General features: G+C 34.0%; 1 protein-coding gene across 2 annotated transcripts; it reads left to right on the forward strand.

The window, feature by feature from the left end:
* Nucleotides 1-1,380: 1,380 nt before the first annotated feature.
* Ccdc34 (coiled-coil domain containing 34) lies at nt 1,381-26,530 on the forward strand. Of its 2 annotated transcripts, none has more exons than XM_026412271.2 (6): nt 1,381-1,740; nt 6,989-7,127; nt 13,710-13,817; nt 22,778-22,936; nt 23,486-23,627; nt 25,628-26,530. In XM_026412271.2, the coding sequence occupies exons 1-6, from the start codon at nt 1,394-1,396 to the stop codon at nt 25,837-25,839; spliced, it is 1,107 nt and encodes a 368-aa protein (XP_026268056.2). In that variant the 5' UTR covers nt 1,381-1,393; the 3' UTR covers nt 25,840-26,530. The 2 variants fall into 2 exon arrangements, with proteins under 2 accessions (XP_026268056.2, XP_077653625.1); XM_077797499.1 differs by having other exon boundaries at nt 6,992-7,127.
* Nucleotides 26,531-27,572: the final 1,042 nt, after the last annotated feature.

Here is a 27,572-nt window from a genome sequence, read left to right on the forward strand (position 1 = left end):
TTGGGGTAGAGAATAAAAAAAAAAACTCTACTAAATAAGTTTTATTCCTTGATCAATTTATTACTCATTTGGATTGCTCTGATTTTCTTCATTTCACTGTTACTAAAATTTAAAAATATTCCATTTAAGAAGTTTTAAGCATGCATATTTATTTTTTTGTGGTAGGGGAATCAAACTCAGGGTCCCACATGCTCTATGCCCCTAGCTGGCATATCATATTTTATTATAACTTCTGCTTCCAGAATTGTCTTTGATTGTTATATTTTATCATATCTCATTGTCCTGTGTCAAATTTTGTAGATCTAAACTTCATCAAGGATTCTGTATTACTCTTTGATCAGTAACAACTTTATGTGCTATTTTTAGCCACTGTCCGTTTTCACATGATACTTCTACCAGTTATACAAATTATGAACTGGACAGAGCTAAATTTACACCAGTGTATGCAGTTTTGTCAGTATAAATAAAGCATCCAGGTTTATAATGTCTGTCATCTTTCTTGCTACTTTTATCCCCATCTCCAATCCCTGAGTTCCCACAAAATATTCTTTCCTCATAAAATACACATCACAGCATATTTTAATTATATTTGTCGCCACCAAAAATTGAGGAATTTAGAGTAACAGTATCATTTACCCCAGTGCTTAGCAAAGGTTAGAGGCTTAGCACATAATAGAGGCTTAAAAAAGTAAAAACAATTCACAGGTGTAGACAGACTAGTTGCCTTTAAGACGCCAGGCAAACAAGATGTATCAAAACACTAAAAGATGGTCCTAAACCTACATTGTTTTTTGGTAGCAGGGATGGAACCCAGGGCCTCATGCATACTAGGCAAGCACTTTACCACTAAGCTACATCCCCAGGCCACCTAAACCCGCTTTCTTGGATACACTTGTAAAGTTAGTTACCCCGCCCTCAAAAAAAAAAAAAAAAATGACCTGTTCAAGGAAATCAAGATTGGTGCGTATAATCCTGACCTTATGTGTGTGTGTGTGTTGGGGTAGGGGGTGGGGGCGAGGGATGGACGTTAGTCCTTAATTCTGCCTCTTTCCCTTTAAAAGGAGTTGCTTTATTCAGTAATAACGTTATTTCAAATACCAAATGGTCTGCAACAACACCTCAAAAAAAGGCCAGGCCTCCGAAGGTGTGAGCTGGAAGAGACGCAGAGTTGAACAAGTTCACAAGCAACAGGCACCTTCCAGACACAGGAAGAAGGGCAGACGGAGAGGAAGCCACGCTCTACAGGCCCGGACAAAGCCCTCGCGTCCTCCTCGCGTCGCCATGGCAACGCGGCATCGGGGCCGGCCCGGATTGGCCGGGCCCTGCGCGCGCGGGGCCTGCTGGGAGAGCACGTCCTCGCTGCAGCTCCGCCGGTTTGAACTTGGCGGGCCAGATGCGGGCTGTGGGGCGGTGGAGTGTTGCTTCTTCCCCTCCCGGCATCCTGTTCTCCGCGGACTGCAGTTCCGAGTCTCAGCCCTCCGTGGCCTCCTTCTCCGTCCTCATGACGGGTCCCCGGGGGCAGAGGCTGGGGACGGTGGCGACGTCTATCTGTTCGTCTCCGCCGCCTCAGAGCTGCAGCAATTCCACCATGTCACTGTTGTCTCCCCTTGGCCACCAGAGCTTCTCGTTTGACGATGAACATGGTGACGGAGAGGATGAGGAAGATGTGGACGAAGATACCCATGACGTAGAGGCCGAGGTGTTGAGCCTGAGAGGAACGGAGTTGCCGGGGCGCGCCAGGTAAACCTGAGGCTGCCCGACCGATACAACCGGTCCCAAGGTTCCTTGGACGCTTCCAAGTACCTTCAGCAAACCAAAACAATCTCCTGTCTTCCACTTTAGAGGCTGAGCAGGCGCCTGCATTCTTAAGTGCAGCCCTTTCTGCAGAGAGTCCTGGGCCATTTCTTAAAGATGACGTGTTTTCTGATTCTTAGCCCTTTAATTGCTGCTATCTCAGTTTCCTTAAAAATGCCCCGTATACAGTCTCGAACACACAAAACTGCTTCTATTTCAGGAGTTTTACGAATCCTCAGAAATCCAGATGGTGAACTGAAGAACTCTTGTCCATGATCTTAGTTCCAAAATGTGTTTTATGTAGTAGGTTGTAATAGTGTAAAGAGCTGAAGCACAGAGATTAGTCCACGACAGCATGCAGAGGCAGGGTTGTGTCTGATCTGAGGACGAACTTTCAGTGGAATAGTTATTGTTGTATCAAAGAATATTTGAAGCAAAGGGATTATTAAAAACCATCATAATGTTTATTTCTACAGTGATTCAGTCAGCAAACATCTATGTTTTGTCACATATTAGTTTAGGTACTGGGGACCATAAATAAAATATACGAGATTTTATTAAATTAAAGCCCATCTGGGTCCACTCATTTTACAGGTGATAAAACTGTATCACAGAACACAAATAAAAAGACTGACTCAAAGGCATACACCAACTTATTAGCAGACCTGGGCCTAGTAGTGAGGTAAACTGATCAGGGTTCCCTCTTATACAACATGACTATTTTGGGGTGTATAGAAATAGAAGCAAAAGGCCTATCACTGCAGGAATATGTAATATTGTAGGTCTGTTTGGGGGTAAACATCATCTTCAGAAGCCAATTTACAAGTTTCTGATCATCAAACTATATAAGGAACAATACAGGAGACCTAAAAAATGCAGACCAGAGAACACATACTTTATGTGTAAGTGACAAGATGGCCCCTCTCTATATAAGGAATGAATGAATGGAATGTGGAACCATATGAAATGACCCATACATGGTTACAAAAGTTATTCTTTTAAAGATGAGAGGTATGTTGGTGGGAATGGAAACCAGGAAGAGTAACCACGCAGGCTGTCCAGGCTGCTTGAAAAAACAAGAAAGAGGCCATCTCGTATTAACCCCATAGACTCAGTGGTAAGAGTTAGGGTTTTAGGAGACCATTTTCATATATGCTTTGTAGGGACTCTTTAGGACTTAGTTGGTATTAGATATTTTTAAAATGAATTTTAAAGATCTGTGAAATACCTTCTGAGCATAATTAACAGGACTAAACAATGTGGACATAGTTTATCAGCCTGAGGAATAAATGCCATGAAAAACTGCAGCTCAACTACTGAGACCCTGCATGAGCTTCCACAAGCCAAAATGCTAATCAAACGGAACCTGCCAAGGGAGGAGCCAGACCTATCTATGTCTCACCCAAAGCCTGAATGAGCTAATAGGGCTAAGGCTGCCTAAGCACATTTCATTCCCCATGAGTCAAAAGAATACTGAGGATGTGGGTCTAGAAAGAGAATTTGTTAGGTCTTGTGTATGACAAGTGTCAGATTCTTATTAGGCACTCAGTAAATGTGTGTTGAATGAATTCCTGTTTCTCCTTCCTGGAGAATAGTTAGATACCATGATTATTCTCAAATGGTTCAGAAAAACTAGCACTTGTTTTCCTTTAGAAGATTACTGTGTTCCTTTAGTTGTTGTTCTGGATAGCTTGTATGGGATGAGATGAGGGAAGGGAGCTTGAGTCATAGCCCAGCCATTGTTTTGGGCTATCAGCATCCTCTGTAAAGAGAAACCAAGAGCTCTGGGATTTTATGTCTCTCTCTGTGCCTTACCAGCTACATCTGATTGTGGCATACCAGTAGAGTAAGGCTTCTTTGAGATAGACTCAGGCATTGGCTGCACATATCTCTCTATGTGCTCAGATTTGTGTGTATGCTGGGCCTCATACATGCCAGGCAAGCATTATGCCACTCAGCCACACCCCAATCCCTCAAGATAATTTTCAGTACAAATAGACTTGTGCTTAAAAGATGGATTGACCTTCAAGTGTATTGGCTGGGATTGAGAAGATGATCAAAGATGACCTCAAGAAAAGATAATGAAAAGTATTTTTCTGGAGTCTTTTATAATATGCTTTGGGCCTACTGCTTATCTATTTAGTTCTTTTCTGACTTTCATATAACTACAGTTAGGAAAGTTGTGCCTTAATAAGTTTCCTGTCATAAATAGCTAATTATGAAGCCTTTCTTTATTATGGGTATACCTGTAGTTTATATGCTAGTAGTTTATATGCTATACATTTTGAACATGTTTGCTAAAAATGTTAAGGCAGGAAGTATTAAGTGTTATCTAAAAAAAACTGATTTGACTAATTTCTTCTTTCGACAGTGTTTCATAATCTAGACCCTCAGTCAAGACATATTTGGTTTTCTTCTTTCCTTTTTTTTTTTTTTCCAGTACTGGGGATTGAATCCAAGGTGCTTTAATCTATAGCCTACTAATCTACAGTCCTAAACCTTTTAATTTTTCCAGGCTGGCCTCAAACTTATAATCCTCCTGTCTCAGCCTCCTACATTGCTGGGATTACAGGTCTAAGCTATCACAACCAGCCATGTTCTTATTTATTTATTTATTCATGTTCTTTTCTTTAAGGAACTCATGGCCTGTGGCAGAGGGAGACCAGTGACAAGAAACCCAAGGCAGTTAATCCAGAATTTTTTAGAAAGTTTCCCAGACAACATAGTATCAGAATAAAATCTTGAAGGAAGAATAGCAGTTATAGTAATAATTATAATAAATGGCATACCATGTACTTACTGAGGACCCAGAACTATACTAAGTGCTTTAGCTTCTTCATGCAGCTACTACTGTCATCTCCATTTTACAGATGAGATCTCTTTTTAAAAGAAATTTAAATATGTGCACAAGCTAGGAAGAAGCAGATACAGATTTTATCCCCAGGCTGTTTTACTCACAAAAGTAAGCTCTTAATCTGGCCATATGTGGAGGTAGAGGAAGGCATTTCAGTTTTAAGCAAAAGCTGCAGAGCACAACACCATAATGCATTTACCAACCCACAGAAGTTCAACATGACTGAAATGTAGAGTCTGGATCACCCATTTATGAAAAGAAAGACAGGAGTCAATTTATGGATGTCAGGAGTTTGGATTTCATCCTGTGCGCAAATGGGCCCCTGAAGAACTTTGAGATGAGAAGTTACATGATAAAAGGATGCATTGGAGGGGCAAATCTGGCAACAGGTTTAGAGAATGATTTAAAAGGGAAGGCTAGAGACTGTTTATGTTTGGAGTGATTGAAAGGTTGGAGAAGAGAATCACTTGAGAAAATTGAAGGATGTAGAATTGACATGACTAGTGATTATATGGGCATGAGGGTAGGGGGAGTCAGACATGGAGGGGGGAGCGGGTGGAGTCAGATCTGGATTTCTGGATTAGGTAACTGGGTGGATGGTGGTAACATTCACTTAGGATTATAAAAGGAGTAAACTTTTTCTTAGTGGGGAAGAAAGAGGGGGGTGGATGCTGGAAAATGCTTACATTTTTTTTTTTCAACTGACTGAGTTCAATATCATGGAGCTGTCTATCAAATGGTTGGAAATAAGTCTGGAACTTAAGATAGACATCTGGCCCAGAATAGCTGATCCAGATATCACCAGCATATAGTGATAGTTGAAGCTGAGAATAGATGAGATCATAATGCAAGACTGAAAAGGAAAGATGTGCCTAAGAAATACTATATTAACAATGTCTCTTTTCCACTTAGAATACAAGTTCTGTAAAGACATGAATGGATGATTAAATAACATACCCCCCCCCAAAAAAATTAGGGAAACTGAATCTATGAGGTAGAAAAAGTGGTACAAAGCAGTTGTGAGGCAACTGTTTGTTAGAAGGAACAATGTTGAAGATACACACACCTGATTCTATATAATAAACTTGCCCCTGGAGCTTTGTTGGGTACTGAACAATCTTCCTATCCACGAGTGCTGATTGTTAAGTTTTCCATAAGTTTTTTGAGGCTTATGTATCCAGCCAAGTCCTTCTGTTCTTTATTTACTCATATAGTTAATTTTCTGTATACCCGGAAGAGTCAGGCTGACAGAAGGTACAAAGTGGAGATGAGGACAATAAGAAATAACCAGATTGGAGATATATACTCTAAGAATTGGCAAAAGGTCGTCAAACAAAATATTAAATGTTGAAGGAGAAAAGGCCACAGCAGTTGTGGGTGTAGCTCAGTTGGCATAGAGTATACTTAACATGCATGAGGCTCTGGCTTCGATTCCCAGCACTGAAAAAGAGAAGGGTATATTTTTTCTATAGCTTTCTACTTCAAAATAATTTCAAATCTAAAGAAAAAAGAATATAAAAAACTTCTGTTTATCCTTTACCCAGAATTCCTAATTATTAAATTATTTGCTTTTCATCATTCTCTCAGTATATATGTACACATTACTTTTTTTTTTCTATGCTATATAAGGGAGGGAAAGGGAAAAGTCTGCCCCAGGATCTGATTAAAGTTATGTGTATATGTGTGTATGTGGTAGTGGGGCTGGAGATATAGTTCAGGGGCATGTCCAAGGTCCTGGGTTCAACCCCTGGTACCACACACACACCTACAAAAGATTATGTGTACTAGTAGTAATTAGTGATTACTTGTATAGATAGAATTTTTAGGAATAAAAAAGTAAAATTTTAGAAATAAATAATTTCCTCAAGTGACCTTGAGGCACGTAGGTTGGGCTCAAGTTATTCCATTGGGTTTTTAAATAATTTGCTTTTTTTTTTTTTCATTTCTTTTTTTTTTATTGTTGGTCGTTCAAAACATTACATAGTTCTTAATACATCATATTTCACAGTTTGATTCAAGTGAGTTATGAACTCAAGAAATGATTTACAGTAGAAGGGGTAGAGAGAGAAAAGGGGAGGGGAGGGGAGGGGAGGGGAGGGGGGATAGTAAATAATTTGCTTTTTGAAGGGAGTGGCTTAACTAAATGAGTAAAGTCATTCAAAATTAGATTTCCTTTTCCTGATTTTTCATATTTTTGCTTTATATAATTGATTCATGTTTTTAAAATAATAGTATTGAAAATATGATGTTAGATTTTGTTTTCATTGTATAGTTAAATGATTTTTGACTACTAAGAGAAGTATTTCGTGTAGAAGTTCTACAGTATCCTTTCTTTCATAGCAGTAAAGTTGAATCAGAAGATAACCAAGAAGAACAGAAACAGGTGCACTTAGGAGAAAGCAGCCTGACACCATGGGAGGTGTGGTTTGTTGGCAAAGAAAAAGAAGAACGTGACCGGCTGCAACAGAAAGCTCTAGAGGTACAACTAGACAGTATTTTTTCTATTTGATTCTGAGCTCACAAAGTAGAGTTGCTGTTGTAAATTAAAATGTTAATCTTATTGTTCCTGAAAACAATATGTATGCGTTTGTTTGTATTTGTTTACTATATCAATTTTAATAAATCTAATTATAGAAGCAATATGTTCATTAGAAGAACATTCAGAAAATATAGCTAAATATAATTAAGAAAATGAAAAGCTCTTTTAATTTCACCACCTAATAATAATCTTTGTTAATATTATGGAATATAGCCTTCTAGACTTTCTTCTATGTAAATTTTTAAAAAATAAAAACAGTCATCCTAAGTATCCAAGAGGTTTAGTTCCAGGACTTTATTGGATTCCAAAATACTCAATGCTCAAGTCTTTTTATATAAAGGCATTTAACGTATATATCTCCCCATCTACTTTTAATCTTTTCTAGATTACTTATATCACCTAATACAATGTGAACACTACCTAAGTAGTTATTATACTGTATTTCTCACAGCATAATGACAAGAAAACAATGTGTCCCTGCTCAGTATAGGCACAGTATTTTTTTTTTTTGGCATATTTTCAATCTATGCTTGATTAAATCCATGGTTGCAGAACCCATGGATACAGAGGGCTGATTACATGTACAAATGTATATCTAGAGAGACATACAATAGAATTTTGCACTTAACTTAGGTAAATTCAACTATATACTCAGGAAAAGTTTTAAGAAAGAAGAGAAAAATTGAAATAAAGACAGGAATCTATTCTACCTACCAAAGAGCATGTGCCCTAGCAAGTAAATAGATTTGTATAACTTGCCATCTCCTAAGCTCCCTATCCAGACTCACTCTCTGATTTCTTTTCATCACAGAAATGGTGAAAGATACTTCTTGTTTTTAATGAAATAATTTCAATCTTTTTCAATCTTTTTTTTGCCTGTTATATTATTAATATATTTCCATGTAATTTTATTTTTTATTTTTTGGAGTAGCATTGGGGATCTAACCCAAGGCTTTGTGCTTGCTAGGAAAACACGCTACCACTGAGCTATACCCCAGCCCTCATTAAATATTTTTCAACATCACTTTAAAATGATTGCTTATTATTGGCTGGGGATATAGCTCATTTGGTAGAGTGCTTGCCTCACATGCATAATGCTCTGGGTTCAATCCCCAGCACCACAAAAAAAAAAAAGAAAAAAAAAAGAAAGAAAGAAAGAAAGAAAGAAAAGAAAAAGATTGCTTATTATCAAAGTATATTTAAAATGTATTAATGTATATTAAAATATAGTAAACTGGTACACTATGGTTGGATGTTTTAGTTTATTCTAGTCTGTTAGTAACCATGATATTATAAAAAATCATGGGGACTAAAGCTTTGTACTTTCTTTGCCCTTTATGATCTTCCTTGAAATTTTTCATATTGCTTTTGAAACTAGTTGTTATTTTTGTGATGGATTTCTACCAGGTAGGCAATCATCTATTCAGGAGACTTGGAATGATTCAAATGATTGTATAAATTAGTATATTCTGGCATTTCCCTTCTACATGATACTTTGTATTCTAGAATACAAATTTATTCCTTGAAATATACACTGTGAGAGTAGTACTTATTTCCTCTTAGCAAGCACAGGGCTTGAAAAAGACTTTGTGGTTTGGTTTCAGCCAGGCTTAATAAAAGCTCTGGTTCTAGTCTTTTTACTTGCTGGGTATCTTAGCCAAGTTATTTAGACTTTTATACTTCAGTTTCCCCATCTGGACAAGGTGGGAAAAATAGTACCTGTCATAGGATTTTTGTGAGGATTAAATGAAACAAAGTATAAAGATAGCCGATTTTGTTTTTTATTGGTATTGGCATTTCTATCATTGCTAGTCATAGCCTTTGGAAAAGGTTTTTTTTTTTTTTTAATTTGTTTTCAGAATTAATGTTTATTTTTGAGATCCCAGACTCTTCCCTTTACCTCAACTTTAGATTTTAACATTACTAATTCTTTTAACATTACTAGTTCCAATGTTTAGTGTGGCTTTTATTTTTCCTGCTTCTTTTTTTCTTGGAATGCTAGGGATCAAACCCAGAGCCCTGCACATGCTAGGCAAGGGTTCTACCACTGTTCATCAGTCCTTGTGTAGTGTTTTTGAAAAATATTTGTTCACAGTGAGAAATCTATTTTTTTCATGTTGTACATAAATATAAACCTGTGCATAGATGTAAATATACATATACATTTGAAAAAGTATCTTAATTTATTCAAAACATGGTATTCTTTTTTATGAAAGTCAATTATAATCTGTTAAATTGATTTTAGACTCACAATTTGGAAAACACTGGTAGAGTAAGTTAGTGGTAAAGCAGAGTTCATTTGCATTTTTTTTCTAGCTACTATAGAAGTCACTTGTAAGGAGAGTCACTTTATCAGTGAAAGGGGGAGAATAATATTTACCTCTTAGTGTTATTATGAGGTCTAAATGAATATCAGGATATGGCCTACTATATAGAAAGAACTCAATATGAGTTAGTTATTACAATATGAAAGTATATAATAACTACTCTGAAGATTTGTTTCAAGAACAGATTAAAATAATAAATATAAAGCCCTTACCACAACCATTAAGCATATAGAAGGATATAATTATTTGTATGGATTAAAGCCTTTTCATGTTTTGAGTAATTTGACATTTCTTATGACTACTTCATTACTTAACTTTGAAGAAATTTAAGATATTTTTGAATGAATCTTGCCTATCAGTCATGCCAAGGAATTGTACCTATCAATCATAACATATGGGTCATCTACTCAATGTTTTGTTAGCTTATTTTGAGCTGTTATGGTCTTTATATTTTATTTCTTTTGAGTGAAAACGTTATTTTTTTTATTTTAAAGAATACTGCTGAAAACTATCATAGCTTTCTGCAGAAAAAATGTTTAACTTCTGTCATCCAGAAAGTGTAAATTGGAGGTACTTCCATTGGAAGTAGGATCAGTTTGCTTTGCAGGATATACAAGAGACATTTCGTGTTGGGGGACTGATGATATTGGTAGAAAACAATGCAGAATTAGAAGATGGCTTATCATATAAACTTCAGCCAAAATCTATTTGGATTTTCATGCCTTTCTCTTTATTTCCTAAGTCATGCTTTCCCTTATTTTTCTGTCCTTATTTACTCTATTCCCTAATTTGCTTACAAACCATGTCATTAAAAGCACAGATTTTTGACCATAAGGAATGGTTCATTTCAGATACCTATTAAAGCTAAGAAGCATGAAGGCCAGAGAAGTAACTTTGCCAAGGTTTCGGTTAGTGGCAGAGCTGAAACTGGTATTAAGTTCTTTAGATTTCCAATTTATGTGCTTTTTCCACGATATCAAGAAATATTTTAGAAATAAATAGATCAGAGTTAGTATTTGCTTTTGAACTTATTCTTGCTTTCTTATTTTCTTCCTTTAACATTTAAAGGATTTTTTTTTTTTTTTTTTTTAGTACCACGCAGTGGCACTTAACCACTGAGTCATATCTCCAATCCTTTTTTGTAGTTTATTTAGAAACATGTCTCACTAAATTACTGGGGGCCTCACTAAGTTGCTGATTGCTTTGAACTAGTAATCCTCCTGCCTCAGCCTCTTGAGCTGCTGGGATTACTGGCGAGTGCACTGTGCCCCACTTAAAGGAAAACTTAAAGGATAGTTGAATCATTAAAAAGCTCATTTCATTCATAAATTTGATTTCAGTAACAGACATTTAAATTTGTTTTAGACATCTCTGTGAGATTGAATTAAAAAATTGTTTTAACCCTTTACAGTTACCCTATTAAAAATGTTATACATTTGTAATATTGTTGAAATGATAAACATGGTAAACACTGAAAATTAACATTGACATTATGCAAGCTAGCACATTGGTTTTGTAGGTTATTAAAATATTTACATTTTTATTATTTAAAATAATTCTTTAATTCTTTTAAGTTCTCTGTGGTCTTTGGCTAATTCTAATTTTTAACATTTGACTTAATATAATCTGTTCAAAATTATAAAAATTATTTATTTTGTGACTACTCCAGGTACTTTTTTTCCTGTTTTTTTTTTTTTTTAACCTCACCATTTAATCTTCAGCTATTTAATTTATCAGCCCTTAAGGAAGGAATAGGGTAGGATATAGAGTTGGTGAAACTCAAAATTGTCAGTTTGTTTTTTGTTTTTGTTACCTTCAATAGTAAAATATTATTTGAAAATGGCAAATGTATTGAAATAATGATGCATGTTTAGGATCCTCTTTGGAGTTTGGTTTTCCATAACCAAATGTTTGCTGTATGGGAAAATAGCTATAATCCTGTTGAAATTCAGTGGTGTACCAGAAGACCACGAAGGGGCTTTTGGAAAGAAGACTCCTGCTGTATCCTAGAGGAGGTCTGCCTCGGTGGTGAACAGATGGAGCCATTCAGCATGGGAAATTCTAAGAGGAGCTAGCCTTGGAAGAGAGGGTGGTGTCTGAGAATGTGATGTGTATTCTGGGTAGGCAAATACTTAGACATTCTAAGAATACAGTACTATTCAGGTCAGTGGTAGCATTTTCTAGGTACTTTTGGATCTTTTCTTTATTATCCCCTATATCAACATTAACTAAAATTTGGCATTCATAAAATAGTAATGCAATGTAATTTTCCTCCTTTTGAGTTACCGGAAGACTCTTAAAAAGTATATAAATATAATCAATTATGCTTAATCATACATTTAAACTTTTCTTTAAAAGAAAATTTAGAACTAGTTTGGAAAATTTCAAATGTATAGTTGTCAGATTTATATCTAGCCTTTTACTATATGTATATTTATACACATGTATATACACATACATACACACATGTGTATCTGCACACCCACACACACTCTGTGTGTTTCTCCTTTTACTTGTTTTCTGGCACAAGTCCAGACTGTCTTCCCCTTATAGAGTATATTGTAGTAACCTTCTAGTCAATCTCCTTCAGAATAGTACTGATCATTTCAAACTCAGCCTTCAGTCTTAATAAGAGCTCTAAATCATCCCTTTTGACTTGTATTCTTCATCATAGTGTTCAATTTACTCTGTCTTCAAAAAACCTCTTTCTATCTAAAGAGGAAATTAGTACCACACTTTAAATTAATTATCATCCCCACCCACATCTTTCACTTCTTTTAAAGTCATCTTCTCTCACTATATTAAGAAACTGCTCATTTCTGACTATCCTGGTTCAAACCATTTCTCTTTGTCTTCCCTTTTCGTTCTTTTCTCCAAACTCCTGTTTTTATACCCAATAACTCACAGTGTAGCACTTTATTCTTTGGTATACAGAGAAAGATTAGATGAGAGACTTCTAGGATTTCATCTTTCTGTGTGTGTGTGTGTGTGTGTGTGTGTGTGTGTGTGTGTGTGTACACACGCACAGTTCTTGTTAGATCAATAGAAGGCATTCAATTAAAGTGTATTGAGTGAGTAATGAAGGAATAATAGCTATGAGGTAGTGAAGAATCCTATTAAGGTGGATATTTGTTTTGTGGGATATGGTGTTTCAAAGTTTGAAGATTTTCTAAGCGAGATAGGACAACTATTTTCTTTGCAGTGGAATTTTAAGATCAGAAGTAAACAAGTATCTTTTGAATAGTTATTCTAAAGTGCAAAAAAATATGTTCTTGGTGTAAAGTTTTATTTTCATTTAAGATCCTGGAATTAACCTGAGAGTTGGAAAATTGCCCATTGAGGTAAGTGTTTGGGGAGAAAGGAAAGATGGGAAGGACAAAGGGGGACCAAAGGAAGATTCATAAATGTATCTGATTATTAGTATCTAAGGAAGGAAGAAAACTAACCAGTAATTATGATTGTAGAGTCCTAGAGAAGTCTAGTTTGAACAGCTTTCTCAACTAATGCCATAATTTGGCTGATGAGTGACAGAGTGGTGGCATTCAACTTGTAGTTTTATTTGGCCATACCTTCCACATTCTTTCTCCTGAGGAAATGCCCAGACGTGTAGATTCTGGTGACAGCAAGGCAGTTAAATAATCTGGGGTATGAATGTGGTTTTGTTTTATATCCCAGCAGCTATAAAATCTGTGAAGAAAACTCTGATTCTTTTTTTCTCTATGGAAAACTGAATACCTTCTTTACGTTTCTTCTTTGGTGTAACTCTGAATTAAAATTTTAATTTAGGGATTACTTAATTCCTATTCTTTATCTTCAGCAAGAATCTTGAAGCTTTTTATAACTGTAAAAAAAAAGTTGCAATTCTCTTGAGCTACTGCCAATAGCTTACAGTAGTGCCAAAATTTATGTGTGGGAAAGTTGATTTCAATGAGGGTAATTTAGCTGAAGTTTAGTCTAAGAAACTAGTGTTTTGCTGCCAAGCAATTATTTGCATTTCTAAAAAATGACTTATACTTTTTACCAATGCTTTCTTTCATTGTAGACTAGTTACTTAAGTAAGTTATTATCAGTAGTGGTATATATTCTATAATGGAAACTATATTCTTGTTTAATTTGGTTAAGCTCAGCCTTTTTTAAAATATGTGATTTGGGTACTTCCATTAAACATTGCCTTTTGTTTAAATGAAATCCACAGGAATTAAATCAACAACTAGAAAAAAGAAAAAAAATGGAAGAACGTGAAAAAAGAAAGATAATTGCTGAAGAAAAGCACAAGGAATGGGTTCAGAAAAAGAATGAACAGGTAAAAAGGAAAAAAATGCATACACATATCCTGACATCTCTTTTCAAAGTCTTTCTTCCAGTTAGTCCTTAGCTAGGTTTTTCTTATATTTCTCTTAGGTTCTTTCTTCTTTGGGGTTTTGCTTTTGTTTTTTACTCCTACCCTCATGAATATTTATCAAGTCTCTGTCTTCTGCCCTTTGCCCTTTACTCTTCTTTTGTTTTTGGTACTAAGGAATGAGCCTAGGCATGCTTTACCACTGAACTACATCTCTGCCCTTTTTATTTTGTTTTGAAACAGGGTCTCACTAAGTTGCTGAGACTACCTCTAACTTGCCATCCTCCTGCCTTAGTCCCCTTGAGTCACTGGGATTAAAGGCATGCACTACAGAGCCTGGATACCCTCTGATTTTGTTCTTTTCTGTCCCTGTGACCTCTACTAGTGTCTGCCTGCATTCAGCAATTCTAAATATTTTTTTAAATATTTTTTTTAGTTGTATATGGACACAATACCTTTATTGTATTTATTTATTTTTATGTGGTGCTGAAGATGGAACCCAGCACCTCACATGTGCTAGGCAAGCGCACTACCACTGAGCTACAATGCCAGCCCCACCAAGTCTGAATCTTTAGACTTGAATTTTTTGAGTCTTGGATTTTTATCCATTAGATCAGCAGGCAACTCCAAATGTGTACACCTAAAAAAAAAATACCTTTGCCCCATTTCTCTTCATAGACTCTTTCCTATTTTTCCTTTATTTCTATTACTTCTACTGTGTCTTCAGTCACTTAAGAACAATAAGAATTCTGTTGCTCCAAAACATCCCTTCCTTTACTATATATAATTGCTGCTGCTCTTTTATTTTCTGAATGGTCTCATTACTTCCTTCAACTTTATTGTTTACTTCTCCGTACTAGGATATAAGTTCTTTATAAGATCAGGAATTTTGCTTCTTTTTTTCAGTTCTCCAACAGCTTATCCATTACCACACATTAGAGGTACCCAGGAATATGTGTTAAATGAATAAACCCTTCCTGTATGTCTCTGCCAGATTAATCTTTGCTGAATAGATCTGACTGTCATTCCTTAAGTCTAAAAAATTGTTTTCATGTTCCACACCTGTACTGTCTTCTGACTGAGATTTTAACAACTCTAGACTGACTGGTTAAAGAGCCTCCACTCTATTCCCTGAGCCAAAGTAGCATTTCAGCCATGTCTACCATCTGTTTTCTCTTTATTCTATGCTGATTCTTTTTACTGGGATTATTTAGGGAGCACACACAAGATAATCACAGCCGCTCCCCATCTTCTTGGAGTATTAGTTTTACTGGAAATTTTTTGAGAGGAAAATGTTATATTTTTATAGTAAAGCAAACATAGGTATATAAAGAAGTAGACTGTAAGTTTTATTTTTATTTTATTTTTCAAAGTGTTAATGATCAAACCCAGGGCCTTGCATATACTAAGAGAGCACTAAATTTTTTTACATTATTTTTAACATATAAATAAATTTCCTAGAAATCTTGAGCTTTCGGCTGTACTGCCCAGGCCTCAAGAGTATGTATTCTTGAGAAATTTTGAGAATACTTATCTTCTTACTATTTTTCATTTTCTAATTTTTACATATGGTATTTTATCAGGATGGAATCTCATCATATCCTCTGTTCTACTTTTCCATTTGTCATCTAACTCAGATTATTTCCTACATGCAGATTGGCTGTTCACATGTTAAGAGATTCTTTCCTGTGAATCTTTGTTCAATTTATATTCTTTTATAGCACTTTATCATATGATGCTTTGTATTTTGTGTATGTTTTATAAAAAAGAAAAAAAATGGCTGTTTTGTAGTATGTACATCCCTTTGCTTTCTTTGTAATTTTAAGATCTTTAAGAACAATAATTCTTTTTTATATTATTTTTTATCCATTACAAGGTTTATAATTCTTTGTATATAGTAAGCATTTGTTAATTGAATGAGTGAATGAATTTTCTTTTTTCTTTTTCTTTTTTGCAGTGCTGGGGATCAAAACTAGTGTTTCACTCATGCTGGGTTTTACCACTGAGCTATATTCCTATTCTTCCTTTCTTATTGTTGTTGTTGTTATTATTATTATTTTTTAATTTGTGCTGCTAATTGAACCCATGGCCTTAAGCATGTTAGGCTAGCATGCAACCATTGAGCTATCCTTCATATCCCTACTTTCAATTTTAATACATTCTTATGTTGGACCACACATTAGAAATTTTTTTTAAAGAGGTCTTTATTTTGTTTATTTATTTTTATATGGTGCTGAGGATCGAACCCAGTGACTCACATGTACAAGGCAAGTGCTCCACCACTGAGCCACAACCCCAGCCTGATACATTAGAAATTTTAAAATAGCTGGGCATAGTGGCACATGCCTGTTGACTCTAACTACTTCAGAAGCTGAGATGGGAGAATCACAAAGTTGAGGCCAGTCTGGGCAATTTTCTGAGACCCTGACTCAAAATGAAATGAAAAGAGGTCTAGGGGAGGGTGTAGCTCTGTGATAGGCTGCTTATCTAGCATGCACGAGGGCTTGAGTAGAATCCCTAATACTGCCCCCCAACCCCCATTTAAAAAAAATTACTCTGCTATCACTTTGTTTTTTATTGTGATTTTGTATGTTTAGAATGATACTGATTTTATTATTAAAATCTAACTGTGAATTTAGATAAATGCTCAAATTATAGGACAAAGTTTTAAATTTTTAATTATAGTTTTTGTCCTTACCTATTGTTGAATCTGCTGCCAAGTGATATTATTATGAGTATCAAATAATTTCAGTAAGTCGAAGATAACATAACCTTCATCATCCAGGCATTAGAAGAAGGAAATTGGTTAGAGAGGTGTCTGTGTGTATGTGTGTGTGTATTATAACCATAAAAGTATTTGATCCTTACTTGGATTGTGTTTGTTTAGAAATCAATTACTATGGATTGTGTTTGTTTACTTCATCCCCAAAAGAGTACTTTGAATAAATGTCACAATCAAAATAAGTCTATATGACCATTACAAAATTTTGGTTGACACCTTTTTGAAGTTTATATGAAAATAGTTCTCCATGTATGGTGTGCTCTCTCCTCTAGAAGCTTCTCTTATCTTCTAACTTCATTAAGCTAATTTTACCATGCCAATCAAACATAATTGTTGTTTTTCTAAGAATGTAAGATACTGCTGAGGGATATATGATATATATTCACTGTTTTAGTTAGTGGTAGTAGACCTAATCCAATTATTTTTGAGGAAAAAATTCTTTTGGAGTAAGTGGCTTGCCATGACATAAATCACTAATTATTGAAAGCAAGATTCCATAAGGTAGAAAATGATTCAGAGATGAACCCTGAAAAATTAATTTACCTATTCTGCAGCATTCTTGTGCATGTTAAAGAATAATTGTTCCCTCCTTTTTTTTTTTTTTTTCTTAAAAACTATCAGATTTCTTATTCAGCCTTAGTTACATTTACCTGTATTTGTAAAGACTGCTCTCCTGGTTCTTCTCTTCCTGTCTGGCATCTAGCTTTCTGTTTACATTTCATGGTGTGTGGTCCTCTGCTGCCTCCAGCTTCATTTTAGTTGTATCTTGGGCTGCTATTTTCTCTAAGTCATTTTCACTGTGTTTTATCAAAAAATCAGACAAAAGAATTTATGTATACATTAGCAACATTGCTTTCTTCTAATATGACTGTAAATTGTGAAATCCTTTTAAAACAAATGGCTTATCTCATTGAGTACATTTAATATTTGTGTTGCTATGCCAATTTATTTTCCAGATTAATTTTTTTGCACATTAATACAAATTTTGAAAAAGGCCTCTACTTTCAGTGTTTTAAAAAGTTATTTAAAAATAAAATTGTTTTTAATTCTCAAAACACACTGATATTTTATTGAAAGACTTAATTCAAATCAACAAGGTGTATAATTGATAACACTGTTATCAGTGTATCATTCATACTTTCAACAAATGTTTACTTAACTTTTTCTATGTGCCAAGTAGGCCCTATTAGAGGAATTAAAATAGAAAGTCAAAAACTTTAAGTAGCCAGTTGTTCATTTCTTTTACTTGTAAAAAACAAAGGTTCTTTCAGGGCACCATTTTAGAAAAGGAAGATTAATTATTCTCCTCTGTGATATAGAACCAGTGTGCTAGAAAATCCGAAGCCACTTAATGGCTGACTGCTCTCTCAGTAGCAGTGACTATTCTGACTGCCTGCTGTGCAATAAAATACACCTATTTTAAGTTTATGAGTTTGACAGATGTACATACCTGTATAATTAATAAGCACCACAGTCAAGAACGTTTTCATCACTTCAGAAAGTTCTCTTCGCATCCAACCCCTATTCCCTTCCCATAGCCAGCCCCAGCTCCAAATATCCTGGTAATCTTTCTATTCTGTATATAAGATTGTATTTTCTATACTTTCTTAAAAGCAGAATGAAAGAATGTGTTGGACTTCTTTTGTTTTTAAATATATCCTGATATTTCATATATTGTTAATTCATTTTTATTGATGAGTAGTCTCCCATGGAATAGCACAAATTGTTTATCCATTCACTAGTTGATGGTCAGTGGATTGTTTTTCATTAGGAGATATTATGAATAAAATTCTATGACCATTTATATACAAGTCTTTTGTGGACATTTGTTTTCATTTGTTTTGGGTAAATGTTTAGGAGCTGAATTGCTGGGCTATGTGGTAAGAATATGTTTATGAGAAATTGCCAAAGTATTTTCTAAGGTGCTTATACCAATTTATATTCCCATGACTATTGTATGAAAGTTCCAAATATTTTACATCTTTGGCAAACCTTATATTGTCAGTCTTTCATTTTAGTTCTTCCAGTGTGTGTAGAGTATATGCCATTGTTTTAATTTTTATTTCCCTGAGATCTAATGCTGTTTCTCATCTTTTTATAAGCTCATTGTATTAGTCTTTCAGGGATACATAACCAAATACCACAGACTTGGGTGGTTTAAACAACAGAAAATTTTCTCACATCCCAAGAGACTGGAAATCAAGATGAAGGTGTCTGTAGATTTGGATTCTCTTTAGGCCTCTGGCCTGCAGATGGCTTGTCTTCTGGCTTTTTCTCTGTGCACACATATCTTTCGTGTATTTTCCTCTTTTTATAAGGACATCAGTCTTATTGGATTAGGACCTCATTTAAGTTTGATTTACTCTTGGAAGGTCTTATCTCCTCACACTTGGGAGTTAGGCTTCAACATAGGAGTTGAAGGGACACAATTCAGTTTATTATACTTATTGACTATGGTAGGCAAGCGCTCTACAACTGAGCTACATTTGTTGTTAGCTTCTTTTGGATTTGTTTTGTGTCGATTTAAGTCTGTTGCCCATTTTTTGAAGGGGTTATATGACTTCTTATTAAGATATAATAATTTGTAAGAATTCACAGTTGAGTAAAACTTAGCGACAGAGAGCAAGCTTAGCAGGCTCTGGGTTCAGTCCTCACCAAGCCTCCTCTCCCTGCCAAAAGACATGTAGGAATTATTCTTTCTTTTCTTTCTTTTTATTTTATTTATTTATTTATTTATTTTGAGATGGGGATCTCAGTGATATCACTGTGTTACCCCGGTTGGCCTCAAATTCCTGGGCTTGTCAGGTGATCCTCTTGTCTGAGCCTCCCAAGTAGCTGGGAATATAGGTACATGTGACACTGGGTGAATTTTGTACATTTCTCTTCACTTTTTCTTTTCTTTTTTTAATGTGATTCTGGGGATTGAACTCAGGGCCTTACTCAGGCTAGTCTAATACCTACCGATGAGTAATCTCCAATCCTAGAATTCTTTATATATTCAGACCACAAGTCCAATGTCAGATAAATGCACTGCAAATATTTCCTCCCATTTAATTTTTTTTTCTTTTTTCTTTTTTTTTTTTGGTGCCAGGGACTAACTCCAGGGATGTTTAACTACTGAGTCACATCTCCAGCCAGTTTTTTAATTTTTGTTTTGAGACAGGGTCTTGCTAAGTGGCTTAGGAGGGCCTTGCTAAGTTGCTGAGGCTGACTTTGAAATTGAGATCTTCCCGCCTCAGTCTGCTGAGTCATTGGGATTACAGGTGTGTGCTATCACTCATGGTCCATTTAATTTTTCTGAATACTATATTTTAAAGAGCAGAATGATCTTCTTTCCTTCCTTCCTTCCCTGAGGATTTAAACCATGTAGACTTTACCACTTAGATACATCCCTATCCTTTTTTTTTTTTTTTTGAGACACTATCTTGCTAAATTGTGTAAGGCCTCCCTAAGTTGCTGAGGCTGGCCTTGAACTTGCGATCCTCCTGCTTCAGCCTCCCTATTCACTGGGATTATAGGCATGAACCTCTGTGCCCAGCTTAAAGAGCACAAGTTTTACATTTTCACGATATTCCATATTTCAGTTTTTTCTTTTATGGTTATGGTTTGTATGTCTTTATTTAAGAAACATTGTGTAGTTCAAGAGTATAAATTATTCATTGTTTTCTTCTAGAAGATTTTTAACTTCAGCTTTACCTGTATGTTTGAGTTCATTTTAATGTCTGGATGAGTTAAAGGTTGGGGTTCATTTATTTGCATATATATATTCAATTGTTCCACTGTTAATTGAATAGATAATCCTTTCCTTATCAAATTACCTTGGCACTTTGTTTAAAATCAATTGACCACACACACACTCACACATACACACACACACACAGATCTATTTCTGAATTCTATTCTCTTCTATTGATTTATATCCTGTGTCAGCAGTACTGACTTGTTACTACAGCTCTATAATTCTTGAACTTATGGTTTTTTAAAAATAGATAATATAAATCAACTTTTGTTTTCTTTTCCAAACTTATTTTAGTTCCTTTGCACCTTTCTATATGTAATTCAGCATCTGCTTTTCAGGTGTGTTAATTATGCCTGCTTGAATAGTGCCTGGCACTACTGGGATTTTGTTAAATGTGTAGATCATTTTGGAGAAAATGGCTCTTAGTAATATCAAATTTAAAATCTATGAATATGTTTTTTCTTTCCATTTATTTGTCTTATTTCTCATCAGTTTTATTTAGTTATTAATGATGGTATTATGCATCATTTGTTAAATATATTTCTAATTATTTCACATTTTGGGCTATAGAGCAGTTATCTTGCCTTGTTTCTGATATTATCTTGTAACATAAAATTAATTTGTGTAGTCATTTGGTATTATTTCTTCCTTAAATGTATATTGCAAACTACCAATGAAGCTATCAGAAGCTAGAGTACTTTGTGATAAATTTTTAAATTTTGAATTGTTTTATAATAAATGGTTATCTAGCTACTATATCTTCTTGAATTAATTTTGAGAAGTAGTATGTTTTAAGGAGTTTTGACATTTCACTTTGGTTTAAATTTTTTGGCATAACATTATTTTTAGCATTCTTCCATTTCGAAGTCTTTGTGATCTATATTGATCTACTATTTACTGTGTGATCTTAGGCAAATTACCCTCTTGTGCCTTCCTTTCCTCCTTTGTAAATAGGATGATAATAGTACCTACCTCATACTGGGATTGTAAGAATTAACTGATGGTCCATATATATAATAAAGTACATAGAATAGTGTGAGGTATAGATACCAATGAAGGGTTAGTTTCTGTCATTGAAAACATTATAGGTACTAGATGATTTCTTGTTGGTGAGGTTAGGCAGGAGAGTCATAAATCACACAGATTAAGAGAGATATATTCCAAGACCATTTTCAGTTTGTAGATTTTCTGCCAGTGAGGAGTAATTAAAATCAGTTATTGTTCCAGTGGTATTGAGGTTTTGTTATGAAAAGATTCCCTTTCACAACTATTGGTTGCACAGCAAGAAAGAAATATATCAACTTGAGGAATGGTGCAAGCCCTGATTTTCAAGACTTGCTTGTGCTGCACAGCACTGAACAGGACATATATTGTATGTAAAAATTGGGTGTTAATTTATATTACAGTATTTTACAAGATACTTTCAGGGAAGGAATTTCTCTTTTTGGATCATCTTTCTTTGCTCCATGAAAACTGACATTATATATATTTGTATTCCATATTCCTTTTATACCTTTCAGATTAATTTCTAAAACTTTGATAAAGAGAACTATCCATGCTATTATTTATTTAGAATTTAACTACAATTGGTAGGTTATCATTTGAGTAAGGAGAAGAAAAGCATTGAGTTATAGTCTATGTAAAAAAATAATTTTTTTTTTCTGAAAAGGGCCAGATCTTAAATATCTCAGGTTTTCTGCCCATGCAGTCTCTGTGGCAACTATTCAACTTTGCTCTTATAGAGTAAAAGAAACCATATGCAAATATATAAGCAAAATGAGTTGGCCATACTTACATAAAATGTTGTTTACAAATACAGGTGGCCTGTGGGCCGAATTTGACATTTAGCCTTGTTTGCAAGCCTCTGATCTATATAAAACAGTATACCTAAAGATTTGCCCAATTATGTCCTTATATGAAATCTTCATCAGGCATTATTTATTTGAACTCTATAACTCACTTATGGTGAATGCTTATCTAAGTATTTGTATTGACAAGTTATCTATCTAGGAAATGTTTATATACATGAGGGTAAACATCCATTAAAAATACTAGGATTCAGAAGTCTAACAGATAGTAATATTTATTCACTAATTTATTTAAAGAATATTTATTGAGCACCTATTGTTTACTCAGCACTATCCCAGTTGCAGGTATACATTGGTGAGCAAGATCTTTGTCAGTGTCCTAATGAAACTTACAGCCAAGCAGTAATACCTGTTATTGACATTGAACAGGTAATTGCAGTATGTAATATATTCTCATAAACCATATTGTGCCAACCACTGTTACACCACTTATTTTAAGAATAATAGAAGTTTAGAAAATTATTGCATATAACAATCCTTTCTTATGTGAGAATAATTACAGGTATTTCAATTAAAATTCCTATTTTTATTTAAGAAAAGGAAAGAAAGAGAACAAAAAATGAATAAAGAAATGGAGGAGAAAGCAGCAAAAGAACTAGAGAAAGAACATTTGCAAGAAAAAGCAAAAGAAAAATATCAAGAATGGTTAAAGAAAAAAATTGCTGAAGAATGTGAGAAGAAGAAGAAAGAAAAGGTATTTTTATTAAAGTAGCCAGTTAGAATATATGTTTTTGGTGTTCATAGGTGCCAACTATATTTTAGAAAAAAGTATATGATTAGAGAATTGACCGTATCATAGCATAAAGATATGAAACTATCCTTACTTATATTATGCTGTCTTTAAGCTTCAAAATGAATATATATTTTTGGTTTCCTTACATTGAGTAATTTCAATAAGCCTATATATTTTTTCAGTCATATTCAAAATTGTTGTTAGTTGTTTTAAATATTTTTCAATATACTTTTATCTAGTCATATTACTGTATAATATATTACTTTAAAAAGAAGGCGGATTGCTTTCTTTTTTCTTGGGTTTGATATCTTATTGTTTAGAGGAAGACACATTAATATCACATCCCTGATCATGTTCAATTTTATTCTCAAATTATAGAAATATAATTCAATATTGTGGCCAGTAAGCCATTGAGAGAGGAAACAACTGGGAGAAAAGACTCAGTAGAATTTGAATGGAATGTTTAGTTATAGAATATCCTTGGAAATGCTTTGGTCTTGTCATTTTAAGGAAAAAGAAAAACAACGGCAAGTCGAATTACAAGAGAAAAAGGAAATAGCAGATAAAAAGTTTAAGGAATGGTTGGAAAACGCAAAAAGTAAACCTCGTCCAGCTGTAAAGAGCTATGGTTATGCCAATGGAAAACTTACAGGTTAGTTTTTATGTTATGTGGCTTACATAAGTATGGTTTGCAGAAGCAAATTTTATACATTTTGTTTCTTTTTCACAGAAATAGAAACTTATAAAATTTATTTTTCTTTCAAATTACTGTCTTTTAGAAAATTATACTATGTTGGTAGGAATTTATTCATTCTCCATAAATAATATATAAAGGTAATGGTTGTAAAACTGCAAACTTATACTTTTAAGCAATGATTTCTAACATTAGGAAATAAGTTAAATTCTCAGGAATGGAGATGTAGTTCAGTCACAGAACATGTCCTTAGCATGCATACAGTCCTGGGTTCAATTGCTAGCATCCCTGGTAGTGCTCTTACATTCTTGGATGAAAAAGGATCATTTACTCAGGATGTGTTTAAGGGTTCATCTTGCCTACCCTTTTTCTAACCTTCTCTAAGGCAGAGCTTCCAGTGTCTTTGGCACATTCTTTTTACAGGGTGGGATATAGATAGCACATGACCAAACAGAACCAATTGGCCTTTAGGCTTGGTCTGATGATAAATGGCATTGCATGTTTTTCTTTGTGCTTTATGTTGAAAGCTCATACCTTGATGACAGCTGCCTTCACTTGTTTAAATGATTTATTATTAAAAATACTCCCATTCTGTTTTGTTCACACAATGGGACATATTCCAGACTTTGTTTTGACCACCTTGGTGAAGTATGTGTTGACATATTATGCAGTCAAAGTGGGCTGCCAGGGTCTGAAAGACACATTCCTGCTGTCAGGATTAGGCCTCTCTTATATGTCGTAGAGGTCATCCATTATATCCATTAATCCATTTTAGCTACTGAGGATGGCTTCTTCCTCCTCCTTCTCCTCCTCCTCCTACCCCCACCTTCCTCCCTGCCACCCTCCCTCCCTCTCTTTCTTTCTTGCTTAAAAAAAGGTCAATAAGAAGTGATTTTTACCTAATGATTAGATAGTAAAGCTAAGACTTTAGATGGGAATATACATATTGACTAGAAATTAATTGCTAAAACAATGGACTATTTTATTAAATTACTTTGCTTTTTAAATGAGTTTATCTTTTTTATTTTACTGGTTCTCTTTAGTTATACATGACAGTAGAATTCATTTTGATATAACTACACAAATATGGGACATATCTTATTCTAATTAGAACCCCATTCTTATGGATGTACATGATGGTGTATTTATATACATTTATATGAAAATTATTTTGAATTCATTTCACTCTTTTCTTTTCCTATCCCCATCCCTTCCCTTCATTCTAATAAGCAACATATTTGTCTGCATGCTGTACTTCCCTTAAGTCTTTATTCTTTATCCTATCATTTTTATAAATTATGAAATAAAGGAATTTGTGTGCCTATAATGACCAAAGGATTTGAAGATAATATACAGAATGTTCTTCCTTTACATAGTTATTATTGTCAGGCATCACAATTTTTAAACAGTGTGTTCATCAAAAGATGCTCTTTAATTAGTAATAAAATTATACTGATTCTGTGAAATCTTATTTGAATAACAATAAATCAAAATTCCCTGGTTCTAAACGAAAATCTTGATTCACTTTAGCTGTATAAGCAAAATAAATTTTTCTGTAAATTTTAGTCTCTGACAAGGGGAAACTGGTTCACAAATAAGTCATTTCCTAGACAGAGTTACGAAATGAAGGTTTTATTCAATTTTATGGTTCTGAAATTAATTCCATAGTAAAACCTTTGCAGGTATTATTATTTGCATAGATTTTAACAATATTATTTGGGTTTTCAGCATTATTTTTTGTATATGTTTTAACAATATTGTTTGGCTTCTCAGAATTATCTTTTACTACATTACTGTATTTGAAAGTGTTCGTTTTTTAAAAGTATTCAGATTAGCTTGGTGTGTCAGTGATAATTCGCCTTTTTGACAGTTTAACATTTTCTAGGAATTTTAAAATAAGTAATTGTTCTCAAGAAGTTTAGTTGTTTTGTTTTGTTCTGATTTTTCAATGATTATAGGTTTTTACAGTGGAACTTCCTATCCAGAACCAGCCTTTTGTAATCCAATTCCATGGAAACCAATTCATATGCCACCTCCCAAAGAAGCTAAGGATCTATCAGGAAAGAAGAATAAAAGACCTGTTATAAGTCAGCCACACAGGTCATCTCTGGTAATTCATAAAGCCAGAAGCAATCTTTGCCTTGGAACTCTGTGCAAAATAGAAAGATAGTATATGTGGAAAATACTATGTTTTTACCTGAAGCTATTTAATTTTGAAATCAAAAAGATTTTTTACCTCTCAATCAGCAAGTTAGTACTTGATGTGATTATTGTCATACTAATTTTTGTATTTTATATGGAGTCTGAAGTATTAATTGAGAAAAGTATTTTTTATGTTTTGGTTTTTCTTTTAAGATTGATCTTGGCATATTGTTTTGTATGATAAATCTAACAATTGTGCTTATGTTTAGCTTGTATTAAAACCACACTGTAATACCCATAAAACCAAAAATTTCTCCTGTATTATTTCATACTCTATATTGTTTGCTGATGTTTATGTTCAAGAACATAACATTAAGATTAATTTGTCCAAATATGCATTTCTAAACTGCATGCTTTTCTAAATGGGTTAGAAACCAAAAATAATCAAAAACAGTCTTTGTTGATGGCTTTTAGTGTACTTTTCCCATTTAGATATTTTAAAAATAACTGAGTAAAAGTTTATTTTGTTACAGAAATAAGAATTGGGACTTTCAAAGGAAAATCTAAATACATCGTTTTATGTTCTGCATCTTAGATTGATGTGTCATAATCTTGAGACCTTAGTAATATTGTGCTTTATTTTGTAAAAACACTCACACATTAATTGTACTTCTTTGTTAGCTTTGAAATTAGGATTGTCATTACATTATTTTTTAATATTGAAATGTTAATTGTTAAGTTTTATGTTGCTGAGATTGAAATCACAGATCTTATTAATAAACACATTTTAAGGATAAAAGTTGAAATGATTACTAAAATAGCACACAATTTGTATTAAATTTTATTAAATATGCTTTTTAGGAAAAGCCTGTTATCTTTTTTAGGGCGTGAGAAAGAAATGAAAATTTATTCATTTTAAAGTGATTTCTATTTAGAATATATTCCATATTTTTGTCAGATTAGTCACTGGCCAAGTTTCTAGTGATCAAGTAGTATGTTAGACAATGCAAGGACAACAGAATTTTTAAAGTGTATTCATATAATCACAACTTTAGAAAAATGCACTTCTAAGCATAGAACAATTTGTTAGCAATCAGTAGGGTTTGTTTAGTCAAAATGTTGGTGAGATTTAGGTTTAGTTTATTTGTTTGTTTTTATGCAGTACTAAGGATTGAACTTAGAGCCTCACATTCACTGAGCTATGCTGAGCTATGTTTCTGGCCCTGTGACCCTTGACCATATTTCTTAGAACTCTTGAAATAGTAAAACTTCCAGATAATCGTTGTATTTGAGTAAATTTGCCTTTATAGAGAAAATGTAGAATTTTTCAGGGTAGCAATATTTTTCTGTTAAAAAATATAAGTGCATTTTCTCTATAAAAGCAATTTTGGCTTTATATAACTCTGTGTGTGTGTGTGTGTGTGTGTGTGTGTGTGTGTGTGTGTGTGTGAGAGAGAGAGAGAGAGAGAGAGAGAGAGAGAGAGAGAGAGAGAGAGACATGTATATCTGAATTTCTGAGGGTTTCACATGTAGTTGTTGTATCTAATAAACATTCTATTTCACAGCTGAGATTAACTGTTAACTGTAACTATTCTAGCAAGACTTTTCATTCAGTCATTAATCATTTTAGTGTATATCCTGAGTTCAATAGATATCAGTAGTTTGAATTTTATTCTTTCTCTTTTTTTAGTACTGGGGATTGAACCTACAGGTGCTTTACTACTAAGATACATCCACAGCCCTTTTTATTTTTTTTATTTT

This window comes from Urocitellus parryii, chromosome 4 (genome assembly GCF_045843805.1).
Source record: "Urocitellus parryii isolate mUroPar1 chromosome 4, mUroPar1.hap1, whole genome shotgun sequence".
Taxonomy (NCBI): Eukaryota; Metazoa; Chordata; class Mammalia; order Rodentia; family Sciuridae; genus Urocitellus; species Urocitellus parryii.

Bases quoted from the DNA above. Each gene is read 5' to 3' on its own strand.
- Ccdc34 (XM_026412271.2), top strand. From the start codon at position 1,394: ATGCGGGCTGTGGGGCGGTGGAGTGTTGCTTCTTCCCCTCCCGGCATC. The intron at 7,128-13,709 runs GTACAACTAGAC...TGAAATCCACAG, and splicing joins TGCAACAGAAAGCTCTAGAG to GAATTAAATCAACAACTAGA. The intron at 22,937-23,485 runs GTATTTTTATTA...TGTCATTTTAAG, and splicing joins AGAAGAAGAAGAAAGAAAAG to GAAAAAGAAAAACAACGGCA.